Here is a 19951-nt window from a genome sequence, read left to right on the forward strand (position 1 = left end):
TTTTAGTAATAAGTAATGGAAGAAGGAATCCAAAAAATATTAACATTTAAGAAGCTGGAAAATCATAGAGCTTGATTTAATTATTATAAAACACACAAAGCCATTGAATTGATTATGAAAATAGTGGTAATCTATTGATCATTGCAGCCGTAATAAATGGAGACCATTTACCTCCACATATGTTTTACTGTAATTAACTGACCTGACATTGTTCCATTCCATCTGAATCAGAAACTGAGGGCACGTTTTGCCTTCATGTGTTAATATCTTGTTAGTGGAAATACTTAATTTACAGCAGTCTAGTTGACACAGCCCTCTCTGTCAAAATAATGCTAGTTTCTGTTGCGAGCACGGTAGGAATAACCATATAATTATTCTAGTGGGGAAACTACCAGTGATAATGAGGTATATATGGTACCTATGGAGCCCTGGTGCAGCTATTTGACTGTACTGCGCTGTTGAAAGTTGTTCTCGTGTCATTTTGTCCATTTATGGAAGTCATTAGTGTTGCACAGTATAGTTGTGCTGACAAAGTATCATTGTACAGTGTTTGTGTGTCTGTGTGTGGGTGTTAAAATGTGGCTTGGGCAGCATTTTTCTGTCTGAACCCAACAGCTCAAGAGAGAACTGACCAAGCCTAACCTGAATCTGACTGGCATTTTGTTTAATGTCCAGACCTGAGGAAGTTCATATAAGTAACCTTAAATCTGTTCGAACCAGTCAGTGATACTCAACTGCTTTCATGGTAACGTTCTGTTTCCTTTTTTTTTAATGACCATCACTACAAACATGAAATAAAAATCGGAACTATACCTTCAAATACAGCCTAGCCTGTAAAGTTATGTTAAGACAACATGTAACATTGGAGAACTGCTGCTCTTTGGTTAAAAATTCAAATGACTTAATTTATTTCACCACATTGGCAGGTCAAGTGTCGCCCGTCAATAATCCACATTAAATATTAATGTATATGTATTGATCCTTTTTATTATAAACTGTATTGTTGACCCTAACAGTACAGTTGTGACAGCTCACAGACTCACCATGTTGTGCCACATTGATCCTTTAGCCGTCCTGTCGATATCCACAGCATGTAGATGTAAACAAAACCAATAGCCTTTTCCACACTAATCTACTCCCTTCATGCAAGCTCATATATATGCGTATGCATATACTTGTTTGTGAATGAAGGCCTATTTCTTCAAAGTGAATAAACCTAGAAAATAATTCATAATTAAATTAGTTGGTTTGTGTTCAGTTTGGTACCAAAATAATCTGACCCAACCCTTCTTGGGGTACCAGAGTAATGTTATGGTACGATACAGGTGGACCTAAAACTGGCAGATAAGCGTCAGGCACAAACTGAGAACTGAATAAAAATGAGCTGCTGAATGTCCTCCATTGTTGTTTATTGTCTGTTTGATGTGTGTTTGATGTCGTCGTTTGCGGTTGTCGCACCGGTATGACACACTATGTATCACGCTGACTCGGCCATTGAGCACAGTACACACCCCACCAACCAAATAAAGGTACTGTTCTCCGTTGAAACGCAAGCCTTACCCAGTGTTTTACCTGTCTAAACCATACCAAACTGTACCACAATGGAAACATGGCTTTAGTGTCTTTTAAATGCAAGTGTAAGCCGACTTTCACATTGGATGCATGCACAGTGCGTGACAGCAGCAGCGCTGATCTGCTGCGTCTCACACATTCACACGTCGTCAGAAATGATTGTTTGGCTCAGGTTGGGTTCAGGTACGTCAATTGACACTGTAATATAATTTTAAAATAAGTGATAATAGTAGAAACTGATTAGTGATTGGCCCATTATCTTTCTTCAGAACAGGGCTTTACTATATTAACTACAGGACGGCGAATGCAACACAATAACAATAACTCAAAATGAACCATGATGGTTGGATTATGTAAATCGTTATCAGTGGTTACATTTGATCAAGAGTTAATTAAGATAAATTGATGGTTGTTCATAGTGAGTCTGAAATGTAGCTTCTGGTAACTCATGAGATGTGTGAATATATATATGTAACTATAACTTTTGTCATTTACCATAACCATAAATAAAGGCTAAAAACCACCCATGTGACACCCAGACTTTATTTTGCCAATTAAGGACAGAGGGCTGGAAAGAGCCCGTGTTGTCCAGAGAAACTGAACGCTGCCTTTTAATCTGCCCTGCTCCCAGATTATCCTCTTAACTTTGCGTCTTTGCCTGGTGAGAGAGTGACTGACACACTCCTGTTAGATGATTCTTGCCAGGAGAGGAACATGAACAACAAGACTGAATCATGGCAGAGTTGTTCACAGTCAATCCTTTGTCACATTGCTAGCCTTTGACATGGACACAACATTAACAGAGTCGAGGTGTTTGGGAATAACATCAGTCCGACACGATGACATAGTCGTCTGATCGCGGCAGTTGCAGGGAATTTATCATGACACATGCTGCATATGGCGACACCTCTCTAAGGATGTTTCCTGGATAATGGTATGGTATCTCTGCTGTCACTCGGAGAGAGTCGCACCTCTAGGTGGGTATCAGGCCAGCAGTGCACCTGCCCTGGACGCACGAGCAGTAAATGGCCAGGGCCATTTGAGGACAGTACTGTTCAGAGCTTTCAGTTACCTAGTGATAACCGTGACCATTGTCACTCTTGCAGTGAACATGGTTGCAGTCTGATTGAGGTTGAGCCAACGTATTTCTTGTTTATTCTTTTTAATTGGCATTAAAATCTTTTTACTTGAAAAACAGAGTGTCTGAAGATATCAATATCTTACAGTAATTACTGATTATTACATACTTTAATATGCTGTACTCAAAAGTGCAAGCCTGTAGTCTCTGTATGTACTGTCAGCATGTAACAAAGTGGAGTGACAGACGCCGATTCTAAAATCGTGCATAATTATAATGACTGAAGAAGCCTTGAGCACTGTACTGCCGCGTAGAAGCAGGAATAACTCTGAGATGGATAAGTGTACTGTAGGAGATCCACAGCCAAAAGAAATGATGCCTTCACATGTTAAATTGTGAACTTGTGTTTACTACATTTTAAGGTTTTAAACATGCAAATGGTAAAGTTGTGATAACAGCGTTTCTATGCAACACTAACGTGGGTGCCCAAAGCCTCCAAGGGTAATGTCAGTGTAATGCAAGGAATAAACACGTTTATTTTAAGTCAACTCTGTATGAGTCGTTTGTGACAAAACCTCTGCAAACCTAATCACAGTATGAGTTCTTTGACCACTTAGTGCAGCTGTAATGTGAATTCAACATGAGGCAGCTGTAAAAATGGACTAATCTCTTAAAAATGCTAAACACAACCTCATTTGAATCGCAGTCATTGGGTGGGTGGGTGGATTGATGGATGGCAGATGGATGAAGAATAGCAGTAAGGCAGAGGCACGGCTGATATCAAGAACATTTAGTATGAAAAACATGTGTATGTCTTTTCCTTCTCACGTAACAAGACTAATCAGTGACAGATTAGAAATGATGCCACTGACATTCGGCTTGATGCATGCTCATTTTCAGCCTTATCTTTTTTCTTCGTGAGTGAGTGTTTTATGAGTGTGTGTGTGTTTTAGCGTTCCTTCCTGGCATTTGTTGAGTTAGAAATAATCCAGCTGAACTTTGATATATTACAGGTGCAGTCTGTAAGATGTAGCAACATTTATTGATGAAGTTGCATGTTGTGAGTGTCCTTCACCTCAGTCTTTCCTTCTAAGTGTGTTGGAGAGCATATGTAGCCTTCAGTTAGTTAGTCAAAACTCAGATGTTTCATTTGTCCATTTTGGTCTATTGTAAAATCAGGGCAGTCCAAAATGGTGGCCTCTGTGGACCTGACCTGGCTCCTGATATAAATATTAAAGACTCATTCTGGGGTACTGAAAAAAACAACAATTCATATGATCGGGTGACTGCACATTATACCAAAAAAAAGTATAATTATATTATCTTCAATTTCTGTCAAATGAAAATAGTTTCACACTGGACCTTTTAAAGGTAGTCTTTAGTGGTTGCTCCCTGTTTTAGAGTACAATCCTCAATAATTTATCAGCATCTGCAATAGCCCTATAGTTCCTGTATGTTGTAAATGATTGATTTCATAGCCAGTGCTCCCTCTTAGACAGTTTAACTTAAAACACGCCAGCCAGGATGCAGAGTTTTTCAGAGGCAGTAAAAAAGGTGATTGAGTGGTTCTGGCCTGATGTTCACCTCTGGACTTTAGGGAGTCAGGCCCTGCCCTCTCAGGTTCACCAGCAGTCAGCCACAGACACCATCTTCTGAGAAACTGGGATTGATTGCTGCTAGAGATAATTCACCCATTTCTCTGCACGGATCAATACAAAGATTTTCTGATTTTACATCCAAGCTTTCAGGAAGTTTGTTGTAAAACCTTAACATCAGATATTTGTCAGCAATGTCCTGCCGTTTGATCCGTGTTTCTGTTTTAGCACCTGTCAAATGTATTGGCTCCATGCCACGGGCTGCCTGATTAACTATACAATCCTATTCCCTTAAGCTATGGATTAGCTTGTTGAAAGGGGGGAGGCTCCCTCACTGACCCGGAGAGAGCTTCAAATGCTATATTGGTCTGATCTGTATCACTTCAATACAAGCCAAGTCACGATTTTTTTTGTCATTGAGTAAAAGATAGGTTCTCCCCCATTTTCCAATTCAGATTTGAAAAGAAGCTTAAACATAAAAAGCAAGTCTTATAGTCAAAATGAATGCCCTTTCATATATATTTGAAAGGTTTTCAAAGGTTATTTATTTATTTATTTGTCAACTGTTTAATACATGAGTAACATGATAATTCCAACTGAAATTCATTAAACCACAAGCAACAAAATACCTTAACATTGGCGCTCCTACTTTATAATTACACTGCTTTTTACTGAAATAAATTATCTTAAATAAATTGGCAGTTGAGAAGAAAACTTTGCTCATCAGTCATTTATTTAAATTGTATTGTTGTTAATGAACATCACTTGTTAACAGTTATATTAGTACACAAGTACACAAAAACATTGATGAAAACACAAATATAAATAACCCTTAAAAAGAGACTGAAGTGATTGCAATTCTGATTGCTTTAAAGGTCCAGTATGTATGATTTACAGGGTATATATATATAGGTGTGTATATACATATATATGTAATATTATATTTAAAAAAACACTTTAAAATGAAGAACTCGTTGATGAGCGTTAAGTGAATGGTTGAGAGTTGAATGTTGACCAGCTTTTCATGAACTCCACACTCCAACCAGTTGACCAGACTGTGGTCTCAGTGTGGGGTGGTGTCACACACAGTGCTCTACTCACCACCACTCTTCAGCACCAGTCGTTGATGAACATGAGCACAGTTACTCATGTTCTCTTACTGCTCTGCACTTAGGTCCTTATTCATTATTCATAACACTGACTGTATCGCTCAATGCATTATATACTCCTACTGTTTTACTCTGGATCAAAGAAAAGATGTTGACCAGCTCATGTACATCTATACTACACAGTGACATACATATTTTTATTTATATTTAATGGTGTGTACAATTATTCATTCAATAGTTGTTTTTTTTACACTAATGAATGAACTGTTCATGAAATGACATAAAAAATTGTTGCATAAAAAGGCATGTAGACTAACTTGAGTCAATTGGAATCACCACAACACAAACGGTTCATGCTCCTATTACTTTTTTTACCTTTTAATATGTAACATTTTGATCAAATTAATTGCGTGCAATTGATTCATTGACAACATGACAGTCACAGTGTTCAAATGAATGAAGCAAATGCTCACAGGTGAGATGGAATATAAAAAGAAATGGGAAATTAATCAAATTTGTCAAAATTCACATCCCAATTATTCTAATGTGCAAAGAGCTTTGGTGTATTCTCATCCATCCATCCTTACAGAGACCTACAACCATTCATACTCCTAGTTATATCCACAGTCAGTTTGTCTCCAATTAACCAAACAGTCTTTGGACTGTGTTTTTCCTACTCTCCTTCACTTTGTTAAGATCACAACAAAAATGTCTCTCCTCCTCTTTTTTTCCTTGCAGTGGAAGAGTCAGACATTATAGACTTGGAGAAGCGCTACTGGCTCCTGAAAGCCCAGTCCAGAACTGGCCGCTTTGACTTGGAAACCTTTGTCCCGCTGGTGTCTCCTCCCATCCATGCCTCACTGAGTGAAGGTTAGAAAACATGTGTCCTAGTTCGTTTCACAGATGCTGCTTTAGTGTCTGTCTGTGCAGTGTCTCTAGATGTGTTAACTTTATTCTGTACTGTTGGTGCACAAATGTTGGTTTTATTGTGGTCTTTCCTCTCTTCTGTCTTTCAAAAGACTTTGTACTAATATAATCTGCATTTTGGATCTTTTTCTCCAGGCTTGTTTCATGCCTTTGACGAGAATCGGGACAATCACATCGACTTTAAAGAGATCTCTTGTGGACTCTCTGCGTGCTGCAGAGGGCCGGTCGCTGAAAGGCAGAAATGTAAGCTGTGCCTTGGTTTTTTTAATCATTACAGATAAATACATCCCAGAGGCTTTGCCTAATGATGCCAAGCCTTTTTATCCTAACGTGTAGTCCGTGTCTTCTTTGTAGCTATTATCATTCAGCAATAGAAGCATATTGGATTTCCTGCTGATAAAATAAAGTGCATGGTCAAAGGCTTAAAATAAAGATTTAAGTTGAAGTGCTGTGCTTTATAACCACATTTGTGTTTCACACTACATCACTGTCTTTCACCGGCAGTTTGCTTCAAAGTGTTTGATGTGGACCGTGATGGAGTTCTGTCTCGAGATGAGCTCCATGAAATGGTGGTGGCCTTGCTGGAGGTGTGGAAGGACAATCGCACAGACACACTCCCTGTAAGTTCATGCATCCTCTTTCTTCCTTCCATTCCCGCCTCCCTCCCTTTATTTCATCCCCTCTTAAACATCTTACTTACTTACTTTCTTCCTTTGTTCCTCCTCCCTCTGTGAGTTACTTTCCACCCTTCCTTCACCTCTAACTTGCCTTCAGTTTTTACCCTCTTATTTACCTAATTCTTTGATTTAGTTTGATTACCTTCCTTGATTTCTTTTTGTTCCTTCCATTCTTTTTTCCTTCCTTGATCCCTCCCTTCATTCCTCCTCCCTCTTATTTACTTTTTTATTTACCTTGCACCCTCCCTTCTTGCTGATTTATTGTGTTTCCTTGCAGGAGATGCATAGCAGTGTGTCCGACATAGTAGAGGGCATCCTGAAGATACATGACACGACCAAGGTGAGGCAGACTCATCATCTTTAATGTACTTAGTACTTAGTCTCTTCTTCCCTGGTAGATTTCATACACTGATTTAAAGTATGTCAAGAATATTCAACTCCCTATAGTCACCATAATATCACTGGGAGACCACTGTACTTGTTCTCTTATGTTTAAGCTAATATTCTCCCATAATAACCATGTTTGATATGCTGAACTGAGTGCTGTTTTTCCCTCACCAGCTGGGTCACCTGACCTTGGAGGACTACCAGATATGGAGTGTGAAGAGCGCATTAGCCAATGAGTTTCTAAACCTACTTTTCCAGGTCAGTAAGGTCACATGGTTGTTCAGCTTTGACTGATGCATTCTTAGAAATATAGTCATTTTTTTCTGTGTTTTCCTCTTTATGCTCATCCAGGTCTGCCACATAGTCTTGGGGCTCAGGCCTGCCACTCCTGAAGAGGAGGGGCAAATTATCAGGTATGTACATGTCCTTATCTCTGACATGTTAATATATTGTACAGCTTTGACAAATGTGCTATTTGACCTCATGATTTTGGTCTGGTCTATGTGTGTGTGTGTGTGTGTGTGTGTGTAGGGGCTGGTTAGAAAGGGAGAGCAGACATGGGCTGCGGCAGAGTCAGAACTGGTTCCTCATCTCCATGCTGTGGTGGCAGCAGTGGAAAGACTATGTCAAATACGTAAGTCAAGCTGAAGATGAATTGCACTGCGTGTGACGATACTAACTGATTTTGTCCTTGAGCAGAAATGCCTGGCAGCTCATTAGAAAGGATTTTAAAAAAAAATGTATAGTGCCTCTAGGATACAACTTGCTGAAAGCAGACTTTCACAGTGTAAATAGCAGATGTTGATTATCTGACAGGTTTATGATGACGTTAAGATTTTTGCTCCTCATGGTGGTATCACCTCCCCAAAGCAGGTAACCATTTTATATATATTTTGAATAATTCCCAATATTGTCAATCGATGTCAAAGTAAAAATGAAATTAAAATAAGTGTTAACTGTTTTTTTTTTTTCCACTGCTGGTGACTGATAAGAACCAATCAGAGCAAAGGTCTCAGTTTCTCTCTGTCTAGACCAGAGTGCAGCCCCAGAAATCCATCAGCTTTTCAAAGTGTTCTATTTTAAGTGCTTTAGGTAGTTGTAACTGTAGCAGATGTTCAAGGTTTTTATTCCTGTGAAAACACAAAACCTAAGAAATATATCAGTTATTCATCAATAAAGAAAAATAGTGCATAAGAACAATAAAAAAAAACACAAATATAATATATTAAGAATATAAATAAAAGTAAAAAGAAATATGATGTGTTATGCAGCACCAGTCTGATTTCTGATGCTGATATCAGAGCTGTTTGAGAGCCAGACCTTTGGTTACAGGACTCTGGTTCTAAACAGCTTTCTCTGTACATTCTGCTGCAAAAGTAGACGTATAGGGTAGTTGTGTCAACATTTATTTTATAGCTATCGCAAACATGAGGCTTTGTCTGTTGCTGCATCCTTTACAGTCACCCCACACTGGGACAGAAGCAGAGAATACAAACGCCACATTAATCTCAGATATCACTTTAAACAATGACAGGGCAGTCCCTGCTGTTGTCTTCCTGTCCAGGAGCATAAAGGCATCGTGGTGGAGCAGCCATCCATCCTGAGCTCACTGCGGAGTCCGATGGCCATCGCCACCATAGGGCCGGCCCCTCCTGACAGACTGGGAGGCCTGGGAACCTTCAGCCCCATCAGCCCCACTGAGGAGAGGTCACCCAATGCTGTGTCCAGTGCCTCAGAGGCTACAGAGACTGGTCAGTCAACACGCTTCACGTTAAAATGGAAATAAAATAAGAGCTCAGACATTCATTACCATCACACACCGGCAATACAGTTTCCATATTACATAGTTTTTAGATATAAATGTGCTTGTTGTCATTATTGTTCACATTCTTGCAATGCAAAATGTCATTATGTGTTACTTGTACATGTAAATGGCAGTTGTATTAGACTGTTGTGGATGACACTTGGATTAAATGTAATCATTTGATTTAAAATGGTGAGAAACGCTTGCAAGATTTTATTTGAAGTAATGTAATAACCAGTAACCTGTCATTACCATTGATTTTGATTGGTGTAGAATTAGAACGGTACTTTGAAGTGTGGTTATTTGAGGCACTGACATATCTGATGCCTGTCTGAAGCAGGTTTTGGGCCCCGGGGGTGAGCAGAGCACACTCGACAGTATGATAGACACTGACTGTGTGTCAGTACCTCATACAACCACATTTAAAACAACTATCCCTTTAAGCCAACATTGATGAAACAACAGTTCCTTAAGGCATTTAAAGCCTTCCAGCTCTAATCATAGGTCTTTGATGTGGAATAAAAGCTGGGAATATGAATGGCAAATTGAAATAGTATTAATTGTGTTGACTGATGAGATGAATTTATCTTTCTCTCCCCTCTACCTTTGTTTCTAAGCAGCTCTGAGCCCCCAGGTCTATCCTTCTGCTACAGAGAGCTGTTTTGCTCGTCAGCACAACATATCGGACGACAACAATCAGTGTTTTTCTGGAGCCAATGGCCACCTCCCCTCCCAGCTGGCTGCACAAAGACCTGGAGCCATCGATAACCAACCTCTGGTCAACACAGACCCCATGAAGGCAAGGAGAGAGAGAGAGAGAGAGAGTTTGTGTTTGTGTATATTGAATGTAAGTGTGGTGAGTGTACACTGGCTTATGCACAAAAAAGGTAAAAGCTGTATCAATGTTTAAATGGACAAACAGGTCAGCAAAACAACTGAATATCCCTCCCTCCCTCTCTCTCTCTCATTCCCTCGCTTTGTCTCTCTCTCTCCCTCCCTTCCTATTTCCCTCTCTCCAAACCAATATGTTACAAAGTCATCAATGTAACCTACAGTTACTTACTATCAGTGACAAAATTCAAGTGCCACACATTGTATTTTTCTTTACATTTCCAATCTTGAGTTTATAAAACAAACCAATAGTGTTTTGTTTATAGAGGATGGTCCTCTTCTCAGACCAGATTGGTCTATTTTTCTTATCTATATATTTTGTTATCTTAAAATAGGCAGAAAACGGTCTTTTGTGCACTTGTGTAAATGTTGGTGTGTGTTGTGTCTCTGCAGGCCCCTACGCTAACCATGGAGGGTGGCAGACTGAAGCGCTCCCTGCAGCTGGTGCCAGGTCGAGACTTTCAAATTGTGCCAGAGCCAGTGTGGCGGGCGCTCTACCACTGGTATGGTGCCAACCTCAGCCTTCCGCGACCGGTGAGTGCACACATGATAACTGCTTAAAATCCACTATACTTTTTTAGGTTTTTATAGCACTCAATACAGCTTTACAATTAGATTGCCCTTCTTTTTAAAAGATTAAAATGCAGAATACTGTGCACCAGCATGTCAGACCAAAACAAACAGACATGTAACCTTATGTATGCATCAAATTACTTTGCATGACTTTCTTTGTACGGTACAACCAGAGGATCACCTTAAGCTTTCTGTTATTACTGAACAGCTCTTTACTCTCTTTGTCTATCAGTGTTTTAAAGTGAAAGCCGTGAAGTGTACAGGACTGACCTTTCAGCAAACTCAGAGTTAAATTCAAATGTGCTCATATACACAGACTGGGTCCTGTTGTTAAGAAATACATTTACTTAAAACTGCAACAGACAGACAAACAGTAAAGAGTACTTGTTTGCTTTCTAGTTTTGAATAATGTGCATAATTTGCGGGCAGAGAAATGTTGAAACTTGAGTTTCAAAGAGCTAATCTTTATTTAGAAACAGTTCCCTGGATTTCCACATGAATCCTTTCACAACTGTGTTGACAATGTCCCCTTTTGAAAGACCTGCCCACGCTGTTTTGAGCAGCAGTCTGGTCTGAAACTCCACCACAGATGACATTTACTTTATTTCACAACTTAATTTATGTAACATTTTGTTCCATAATGACAATTTTCATAGTAACATTTTATGACATCACTTTTTATAATAACATTTAATTTCATAATGCATAATGCTGTTGTCATTATAAAATTTAACAGTGTTACATTACATTACATTACATTGACATTACAGACAAACCCTGGTGACTTGAGAAAACTCAAAAGTGCATGAAAACGTGTGGAAGAAGCCATGGAATTTTTTGAACTGAAGGAATTGAGGGTCACCCCTGTTGTGTCCCTAGCAACTAAAACCTGGGAGCTGCAGAGAACACCAGCCTCATTTATTTAATCACAAATTAAAGAGAGCGATAATCAGCACCACATTCCACTCACAGCTGCTTTGCTGCTCGATGGATTGAAATGAAGACTTAAGAGTTTATTTCAGAGTGAACAAAGACAACTTTGACCTACTGATTGGCCCAAGTATCACATGACACACAATAAGTTTAGATATCTCTTTAAGTTATAAGATATCTCTCAATATGTTATATGTATAGATAAACCCAGAAAAACAGACTTGTGATAACAGTTATGTGTTGTCACTCACATTTGTGTAAGCAATTTGTGCATGCGTGTGAGCTGCCCCTTAACCTCTCTCACAACCGACAGGTTATCCTGGAGAGCAAGACAGGCCAACCAGAGCTGGAGCTCTTCCCACGCTACGTCCTCTTCCTCCGCCAGCAACCAGCAACGCGCTCCCCACAGTCCAACATCTGGGTCAATATGGGTATGACCAGCCTGCGAATGTTCCCACCGTATTTACCCCCACCAAGAGGTAATGTAAGCCTGCAGCAAGACTGGAGCAAGCCGACAACAAACGCTTCACTAAGTAGCCTTGCATTCTCCCAATTTAATCCCTCTTTAATGGACTGATCCAACCCAGGCAGTGCTGTGGAGTGGGCAGTAGAATGAACCAACTGCCTATGAAGGGGAATGACTGCTTTTCACCATTTTAAGTTGAATCATTTAAACTTGTCAGTCTTCACAGACCTTGCCATTCAAATATTCATTTTGACTATCTTTGCTGCAATCTTCTCCACAAATAATGACATTTTAATCGAAATCGTTATTTATGTATGTATATATATATATATATATATATATATATGTATATATATATGTATATATATATATGTATATATATATATATATATATATATATGTGTATATATATATATATATGTGTATATATATATATATGTATATATATATATATGTATATATATATATATAAAAGATTTGTACTCTGATTTGGGAAAATATACAGAAGAGAACATTCTGGATCAAAGTTCTAAGAATGTCTGTACTCTCCCAATGGGATTTTGGACATTACAATCATTCTTTTAGATTAGACAAAAACACTCTTTAGTTATATTTTTTGCGATGATAAAATAATGGCTGCACAAATAATATCCCTTTCTCCTTCCTTTCCTCACTCTCTCCAGCCTGTCATACAATATTTTGTCACCAGTCCAACAGGACACATTCACAACAGCTGCAACTGCCCTGGTGGACTTTGCTTCCGGGCTTACAAACATTGTGCTCTTTAGCCCCTTCATAAACAACATATCTTTCTCTCTTCTCTCTTTCACCAAATGTTTCCTCAATTTAGACACATTACACCATTCTGCTTTGCATGCTGTATCAAAAAAGTTGTCTGAGTGGTGTGTATCCACACCTGCAAGCGGCTTTCTCCTCCTCGTCCGCTTTGTATGCACTGAAGAAGATGCAGAAGTGACATAATCTCACTTGGAGTTGACTTTTCTGTCATGAGGCGCTGAAATTTGGCACTTGTGTAATTGGCGTATACTTTTTTTTGCCTTTATTTGAATATAAATAGTCTATAGAGACAGGAAATGGTGACAAAGTCAGGGAGAGACTTGCAAAGTCTTAAAAATTACCCTCGGTCTGGGAGTTGAACCAGTGAACAGGTGCTCAAGGCAAATGTGCTAGTAATATGTAGTATGGTACACACCCTATGTTATACCCCCACACCAGTTGATGTTACATGAATCAGTACTGTGGAGTACAGACATATTTAGGTCACACAGATTGGTATTGGACTAACACACACACGGTTTGCTGATATACAGAATGACTTTAAAATTGAGTCTTGTTCTCCCTCAAAACATTTTTTTAATAACAGCACATAATTGACAAAGGCAAATTCCAAAACATGAACTCGCCTTTTATGTCAATTGGGTTTGTTGCATGTGAAAACAACAGCACTGTTGCTGAAATTCTCATCAGCTCAGATGGAAATAGCAACGTTCTCTGAAGTACTGTCATCATCACCAACATGACATTTTCCCTCTTTAGCCCTGCACAGACCAGTGTGTGGTTACAAAGATAAACATTCAAAGTTAGTGAGCAATTTTGAAGGTCACGTTAAGCTTCTGTGAAAAGTTTCACAGGGACGATCACGAGCACGGGTGTCCCATATTGAAAATGCACGTTTTAAACAGGTGCCTGTAGTAACACTATAGTAAAAGACACACAGGCAACAAATAACTGCAGTGTTTTGGTGATTACTCTGAACTCATGGAAGTGTAGAGTGGAGTGCTTGGTCCATGTTGGCAGCCAATATCAATACTGTCAGTTTGAAGTGTCAGAAGGAGAATAATAGGTTCTAAATTTCACTTGTGATTTTTTGTTAATTAAAGTATCATGTCTGTGTAACATTCACCATCTGTTTACCCCAACAACTGCAGCTGGTAATTAATACATTTTCTAAGAAAAATGGGTTTAATTATGGATGTTTCTCAGTTCATCCCTTACATTAATCACTCTTCTCGCTTCAGTAATAACGAGATGTAGCAATTATAATAGAATGTAGAAAGACATGCAGTATTACATGATGCAGACAACAAGCATATCCATCCATCCATCCGTTTTCTAGGGTCGCGGGGAGGGAGGGGAGCTGTGGCAATCTCAGCTGACATAGGGCGATAGGGCGGGTTACACCCTGGACAGTTTGCCAGTCCATCACAGGGCCAACCATCCACTCTCACATTCGGTGTCCAATTTATCTAATGTCCATATTGCATGTTTTTGAACTGTGGGAGGAAGCCGGAGAAAACCCACGCAAAACCCTGATCTTCTTGCTGCAAAGGCAAGAGCGCTAACCACTACACCAACCGTGTGGTCCACAACAAGCATATTTGACTGCAAAATATAAATAAGGCCGGAACATTGCTGAGCATTCATTTCCTGGTTCATTGTTTAATTTAGTCCGTCTACTGTAGGCTCCACTAGCAAACGAGCAATTCACTACGTACTCACAGTGGAAATGTTACACACGCTACTAACCATTACTCACAATGCAGACTTTACATTGTTTAGTGTCATCCCTTTGTTTGACGTCTCAATGGATGTTCTAAACAAGGTTACTGTAAAAAAAAAAGAAGAAGAAACAAGATAATGAAACACGATGCAGAGTCATACAGTGTTGCTTCAGTATAATCAGGTTGGAGATGGCATCAGCACTCGGCGTTATAGCTCTGGTCCCAATCAAGTCAGCGTATCAGCTTTCAGGCCACAGACCTGAGTCCCCACAGGAGCTTTGGCTTCCATCATGACTCATACTCTGTCTCATTGCTTGTCATTGCTGGGCTTTGAAGCTGCGGTAGTCAGGATCATTAGAGAATGTAGTTGATTGTTGAGTCTCACCCTCTGGTTGTTAAAAATACTTTTTGTACAAACATCTTTTGTCCTTTGTAGATTTTGTCAACCAGAAGTTCAATAGTTAAGGATCAACAACAGAAAACCATGTTTTTACATTTGTGACAAAGTAGTTACGTGTCAATAATTTAAGGAATCTCTAACAAAGATAATAACCAAATAAATAAAATGGGAGCTGTTGCTTAAAAAAGCCACTTGTATCAGTCTGCCGTTAAGTCAGGCTGCAGAGAAACACTTACTGGTGACACAAATGTCCCTGAGATGCACTGATATTACCCCTAACGACGTGGGGAATCGTTGTCCATGAACTTTCCACCAGTCAACAGGTTTAGAACCAGAGAAGGAAAGTTTTAGTGCTGTTAGATGTAATTGAGAATTATTGGTCCCCCAGGAGAAACAGCATTGCCTGAGTTGTGGCTGTAGCGGTGCTATGCCCTGGTGAATGTGCACCAGACCACTCCTCTCACCTCGTAATTTATTTCCCTGCTATTTGACTTCTTTTTCTGCTAATTTCCATTAGTACACATACTACTGCTGATATACATCTCAATTGAAAGGTATGGACAAATGACTCAAAAAAGAGGCCGAACCGACATTGTTGGTTAATTAAATAATACATTTTTAGTCTTTTTGGTAATTAGTCACATTTAATATTTATACTATTATTTCCAATGCTGCAATAGACAACCTTTCCGCTGATGCTGCTTTCCAAGTCATAAAAAAACATGAATCCAAATGTGTCCCAGGCTAGACATTATAAGTCGTTGCACGCTACACAGTTTTTGCACACACCAACAGTGTAGCAACATGTCCACAGATAAAATTGAACAGTACTATGTCCATCACTAATTTACTGTGAAACTATTAAGACAGAGGTAACAGTAAAAGTACCCAAGTAACCGAGTTCTCAGAGTTGGAAATTTGACTTGCAACAACTGGAAATCACAACAAAAACAAAATAAAGTGTCAAGACAGTCTTTTGGCTTGGTGGTAAATATTGAAAATATATAAAAAATATTTACATTTTCTCCCAGATAACCTGAGGCAACAGTGAACTGTTGAAACTTAAAAAGCAATTGATGGTTCATTTTGAGTTATAATTGAATGGTAAGTCTGTGATGACGGATGAGGTGTATTGATTTACTTTGTACCATTTTAAAAAAATCTGATATCAAGATCATGAATTTAATCAGTGATCAATGTCAATGAAGTGAAGAGTTTGTATTGATTTAACAGGACTAATACTGATTGGTTTGCATTTGATTTAATCCAATCTAAGTCCACTGAGTTGATTGACCAATTACATTTGCACTGACTGATAAAATGGCCCTTTCTTGCTGCTTCCTTACAACTAATCCTCAGTCAACTGAACGCTGCTGTATGTGTTTTAAGAGGCAGTTTGCATCTTAAAGCTTTGTGCAGAACACCATGATTGTGGATGCCATAGCAACAAATCAGTTTCATGCTCACATTTGAGGTATAATGACTTGAATGGAGACTGTTTTAAAAGGTTTCAAAATGCCGTGCGTCGCTCTTACAACCCAGCAGGTTCTGTGCCATCACCTAACGCTCCTCTGAAGAGGGTGTTGGCATACACCGGCTGCTTCAGCCGAATGGCCACGATCAAGGACATCCACTTCTACCTATCCCAGAGACTTCGCATCAAAGAGGAGGACATGAGACTCTGGCTCTACATTAGTGAGGTGGGCCACAAAGCTGTCACAGCACTCTCTGTTAAATGTACTAGAGTTTGATACGCAGTGTTTTTTCATCTGCTGGACTCAATGTCATGTATTTGTTAGCCAATATTTGATAAAAGCACTTTTCAAGGATTTATGGTTATTGAGTGGTTTGCAAAGGTCAGTCTCTATCCTCTCATAGTCCGAACTGGGTCACTTATAGCAACAGCTACTGTTTCCCCACTCCCTCACAGACCAGTTTTCTGGTTTCACTTTGTTTCTGCTAATCTGAATTATCACAGAATACAAGGGCCTCAGTGTAACTCTGTAGCAGGGGCCAGCTGATAATATAGTCTCATTGCACTAATTCCAAAGACCGATACAGGGCTATGAAATAATACAGTTCAAATGTCTCAGCCTGTGATCAGCTGGTTCCCTGAGGCATGTGACCCGTCTGATTGCTAATGCTTCTGTCAGGTGTAAAATAATGCCGGTCTTTACCTTAGATATTACATGTTCTGATTTAAAAAGCTATGACAAATACAAATTGAATTGACAATAGAATAAATAAATAATGTTGCCTAGGAAAAAAAATGGCAAATTCCAGGAGCCCCAAAAGTCCCAGACGTGTTAGATATTTACCAACTGGTTTGGGCTAATTTGAATGAATAAATAATTAAAATTATAACTCAATGTAGGTCACTCTTAATCGGGGTCCTTTATGTCAACGGTTCTATGCTGGCAGGGATAGCCAGCCTCCTCCTTCCTGTCGTAATTCCTTTGTTTGTTATCTTTTGCTGTCTTGTTCCCTGTCTGAAATCCCTTGTCAGTAAGTGAATAATTCACTCTTTTTACCTGAAGACCTCGAGGGAACCTGCCAACGTCCCCCTTATCAATACTGTCGTTGTCAAGGCATCTGCTACAACCTGTGACTCTAACTGGGACTTTGTCCTCGACCATGACATGGAACCCTGACTTTAACGGTCATCTTTGATGATGATGTTGTTTTCAGGGTGTAACTTCTTCATGAAACATCTTAAACTTAATTAAGAATAGTATAATCAGTATAATACCTTAGTTTGATAAATGTAATTAGTTTGGTATGTTACTTTGACTTTGTTCTTTTTCAGTTTGCTGGGATTTTTACACGCTTACATGGATTACATGTTTTTGTATAATGTTTTTAGTATGATTTTTTTCCCCCAGTGTTATTTTCTTTAGTTTAGTGATTAATCTATAATCAAAAGGTAATTTCAAAATAGTGCTTACATCGTGCAAATTCTAGCATTTATTTATGTTAAATTTCATTATCACATATTTAGGTCAGACAATATTCCAGCACAGCACATTTGATTCAGCTTCTATAAAGAATAGCTTATAATTAACTTTTAGTGTTACCTATATGATAAATACAGCCATGGCTAATGGTACTCTAACATTACATTACATGTCATTTAGCAGACGCTTTTATCCAAAGCGACTTACAATGGAATTGAGTACAATCAGCCAGGGGTGGAGTCGAACTTACGACCATGATGTCTTTCGCACACAGGGTACAGGTCTTGACCACTGAGCCACTCCACTTTTAAATGAACCAATGCAGATTGAAATACATCAGAGTAATTATTCTTGAGTTGTAATATATTAAAATGATGACTAGTTTCAGCATGTGTTCTGATTGTTGTGCAGAACTACCTCACCCTCCTAGATGATGAAGATCACACACTGGAGAGTCTGAAGGTCCACGATGAGCAGCAGCTAGTTATTGAAGGTAAGAAAATATGTTCTATTACATTTATCTTATGAATTACTAAACTTTCTTACAATTTCTAACTTCAATGTTGGGCATTCTGAGGACTGGCATTTGAAAGTTGGAGCAACATGGTTTTTAATGACTCTTCTTCCACAGTGAGGAACAAAGACATGAGCTGGCCTGAGGAAATGTCTTTCATTGCCAACAGCAGTAAGATGGACAGACACAAAGGTAACACAAACAGACACTTATACTTTTACATTAGTTCCCTCCTTGAGGAGCTGAGCAGAGTTGAGTTGGGTAAAGGGGACCTGCTGGCACCTGGTGGTCAACTACCTGCCAAGGGTCTGGAGAAGGAACTTTAGAGGTGCAGCCCACCATCATAGTACTAAAACAAAACAATCCTCCCAGAACCCTTTTAAAATATCAAATTCTGCTTTATCAACAACAAAGATTGTATTTATATATTTGCCTTTATAAGTGACACTTGATTTAAGAATGTATATTTCAAATCAAATCACCATCTGTGAGAAAAATCATTTGCTCATGTTAAATCACTACCACTTGCATGATGGCCTAGTTGGAAGTAGGATTATGTTTTTGTCGCCATTGCAATTACTTCTTCTCTACTTACCCACTTACACTTTTGTGTGTAAGTGGGTTATTATTCTGTGTTCCTTTAACATCATGAACCAGCAGCCGTGAATAGTGTTTGTCAGTTATTTGTTATTCTGATCCCATGTTTTTACCCTCTTTGACCAGTTCCTACAGAGAAAGGAGCCACCGGTCTCAGTAACCTTGGCAACACCTGCTTCATGAACTCCAGTATCCAGTGTGTGAGCAACACCAAGCCTCTCACAGAGTACTTCATCTCAGGGAAACACCTCTATGAGCTCAACAGGTGTTTTACAAGTGTATATTTTACATGTCTGGCCACCATTGTTGTGAACTTGTGATTTTAACCAGCCTGTGTTTTTACATCAACAGAACCAACCCCATTGGGATGCGAGGTCACATGGCCAAGTGTTATGGTGACCTGGTGATGGAGCTGTGGAGTGGCACTCAGAAGAACGTGGCTCCGCTCAAACTCAGAGTGAGCAGTCTCATGACACGTTTATACATTTGAGTGTTTCTAGTTGTTCTGCCATTCGCAGCATTTTATTAGTTTCGGCTCATTTTCTGCTGTTGTGTTTAGTTCACACTGTGTGATCTACAGCCTGACGATCTGGTCACAGATCAGTTCTGCCACTCGAAGCCGATCATCCCTAATTAGCTTGTTGTTGTGGCTCAGCAGTTGCTACTTGTGAAATAATCAAAGCTGCGCCATGCAGAGATGTGCTAACGCCTCCCCGATGCGGCTCAGCCTCTATCTCATTACCAGGAAGCTGGACATTTGATCTGAATCTGTGATAACCCCAGCCATTCCAGCCAATCACAGAACAGGACAGGGTAACAGTCACTGACACCTGAACAGGAAAACAACACTCGATTCATTAGAGAAAAGGAGGGGCAGAAAGAAATGAAAAAAAAAACCTCAGTGGTTGAGCTGTAGACATGAAACAGTACAAAATGAAGTCTAATTTCAAGT

At 39.3% G+C, this 19951-nt stretch overlaps 1 protein-coding gene across 6 annotated transcripts in view; it reads left to right on the forward strand.

Moving 5' to 3' along the window:
* Positions 1-19951, forward strand: part of usp32 (ubiquitin specific peptidase 32) — a 49736-nt gene that overhangs the window by 18036 nt on the left and 11749 nt on the right. The window contains exons 6-21 of one of the 6 annotated variants that reach the window (XM_044031661.1): positions 6093-6224; positions 6417-6524; positions 6786-6901; positions 7236-7298; positions 7520-7603; positions 7697-7758; positions 7877-7979; positions 8880-9096; positions 9770-9948; positions 10434-10574; positions 11860-12025; positions 16477-16634; positions 18300-18381; positions 18520-18594; positions 19126-19264; positions 19351-19456. In XM_044031661.1, the coding sequence (XP_043887596.1) occupies positions 6093-6224; positions 6417-6524; positions 6786-6901; positions 7236-7298; positions 7520-7603; positions 7697-7758; positions 7877-7979; positions 8880-9096; positions 9770-9948; positions 10434-10574; positions 11860-12025; positions 16477-16634; positions 18300-18381; positions 18520-18594; positions 19126-19264; positions 19351-19456 (1931 nt within the window). The remainder of the gene's footprint in view (positions 1-6092; positions 6225-6416; positions 6525-6785; positions 6902-7235; positions 7299-7519; positions 7604-7696; positions 7759-7876; positions 7980-8879; positions 9097-9769; positions 9949-10433; positions 10575-11859; positions 12026-16476; positions 16635-18299; positions 18382-18519; positions 18595-19125; positions 19265-19350; positions 19457-19951) is intronic. The other 5 variants (XM_044031662.1, XM_044031665.1, XM_044031666.1 and 2 more) reach the window with 5 other exon arrangements.

This window comes from Solea senegalensis, linkage group LG8 (assembly GCF_019176455.1).
Source record: "Solea senegalensis isolate Sse05_10M linkage group LG8, IFAPA_SoseM_1, whole genome shotgun sequence".
NCBI classification, from domain to species: domain Eukaryota; kingdom Metazoa; phylum Chordata; class Actinopteri; order Pleuronectiformes; family Soleidae; genus Solea; species Solea senegalensis.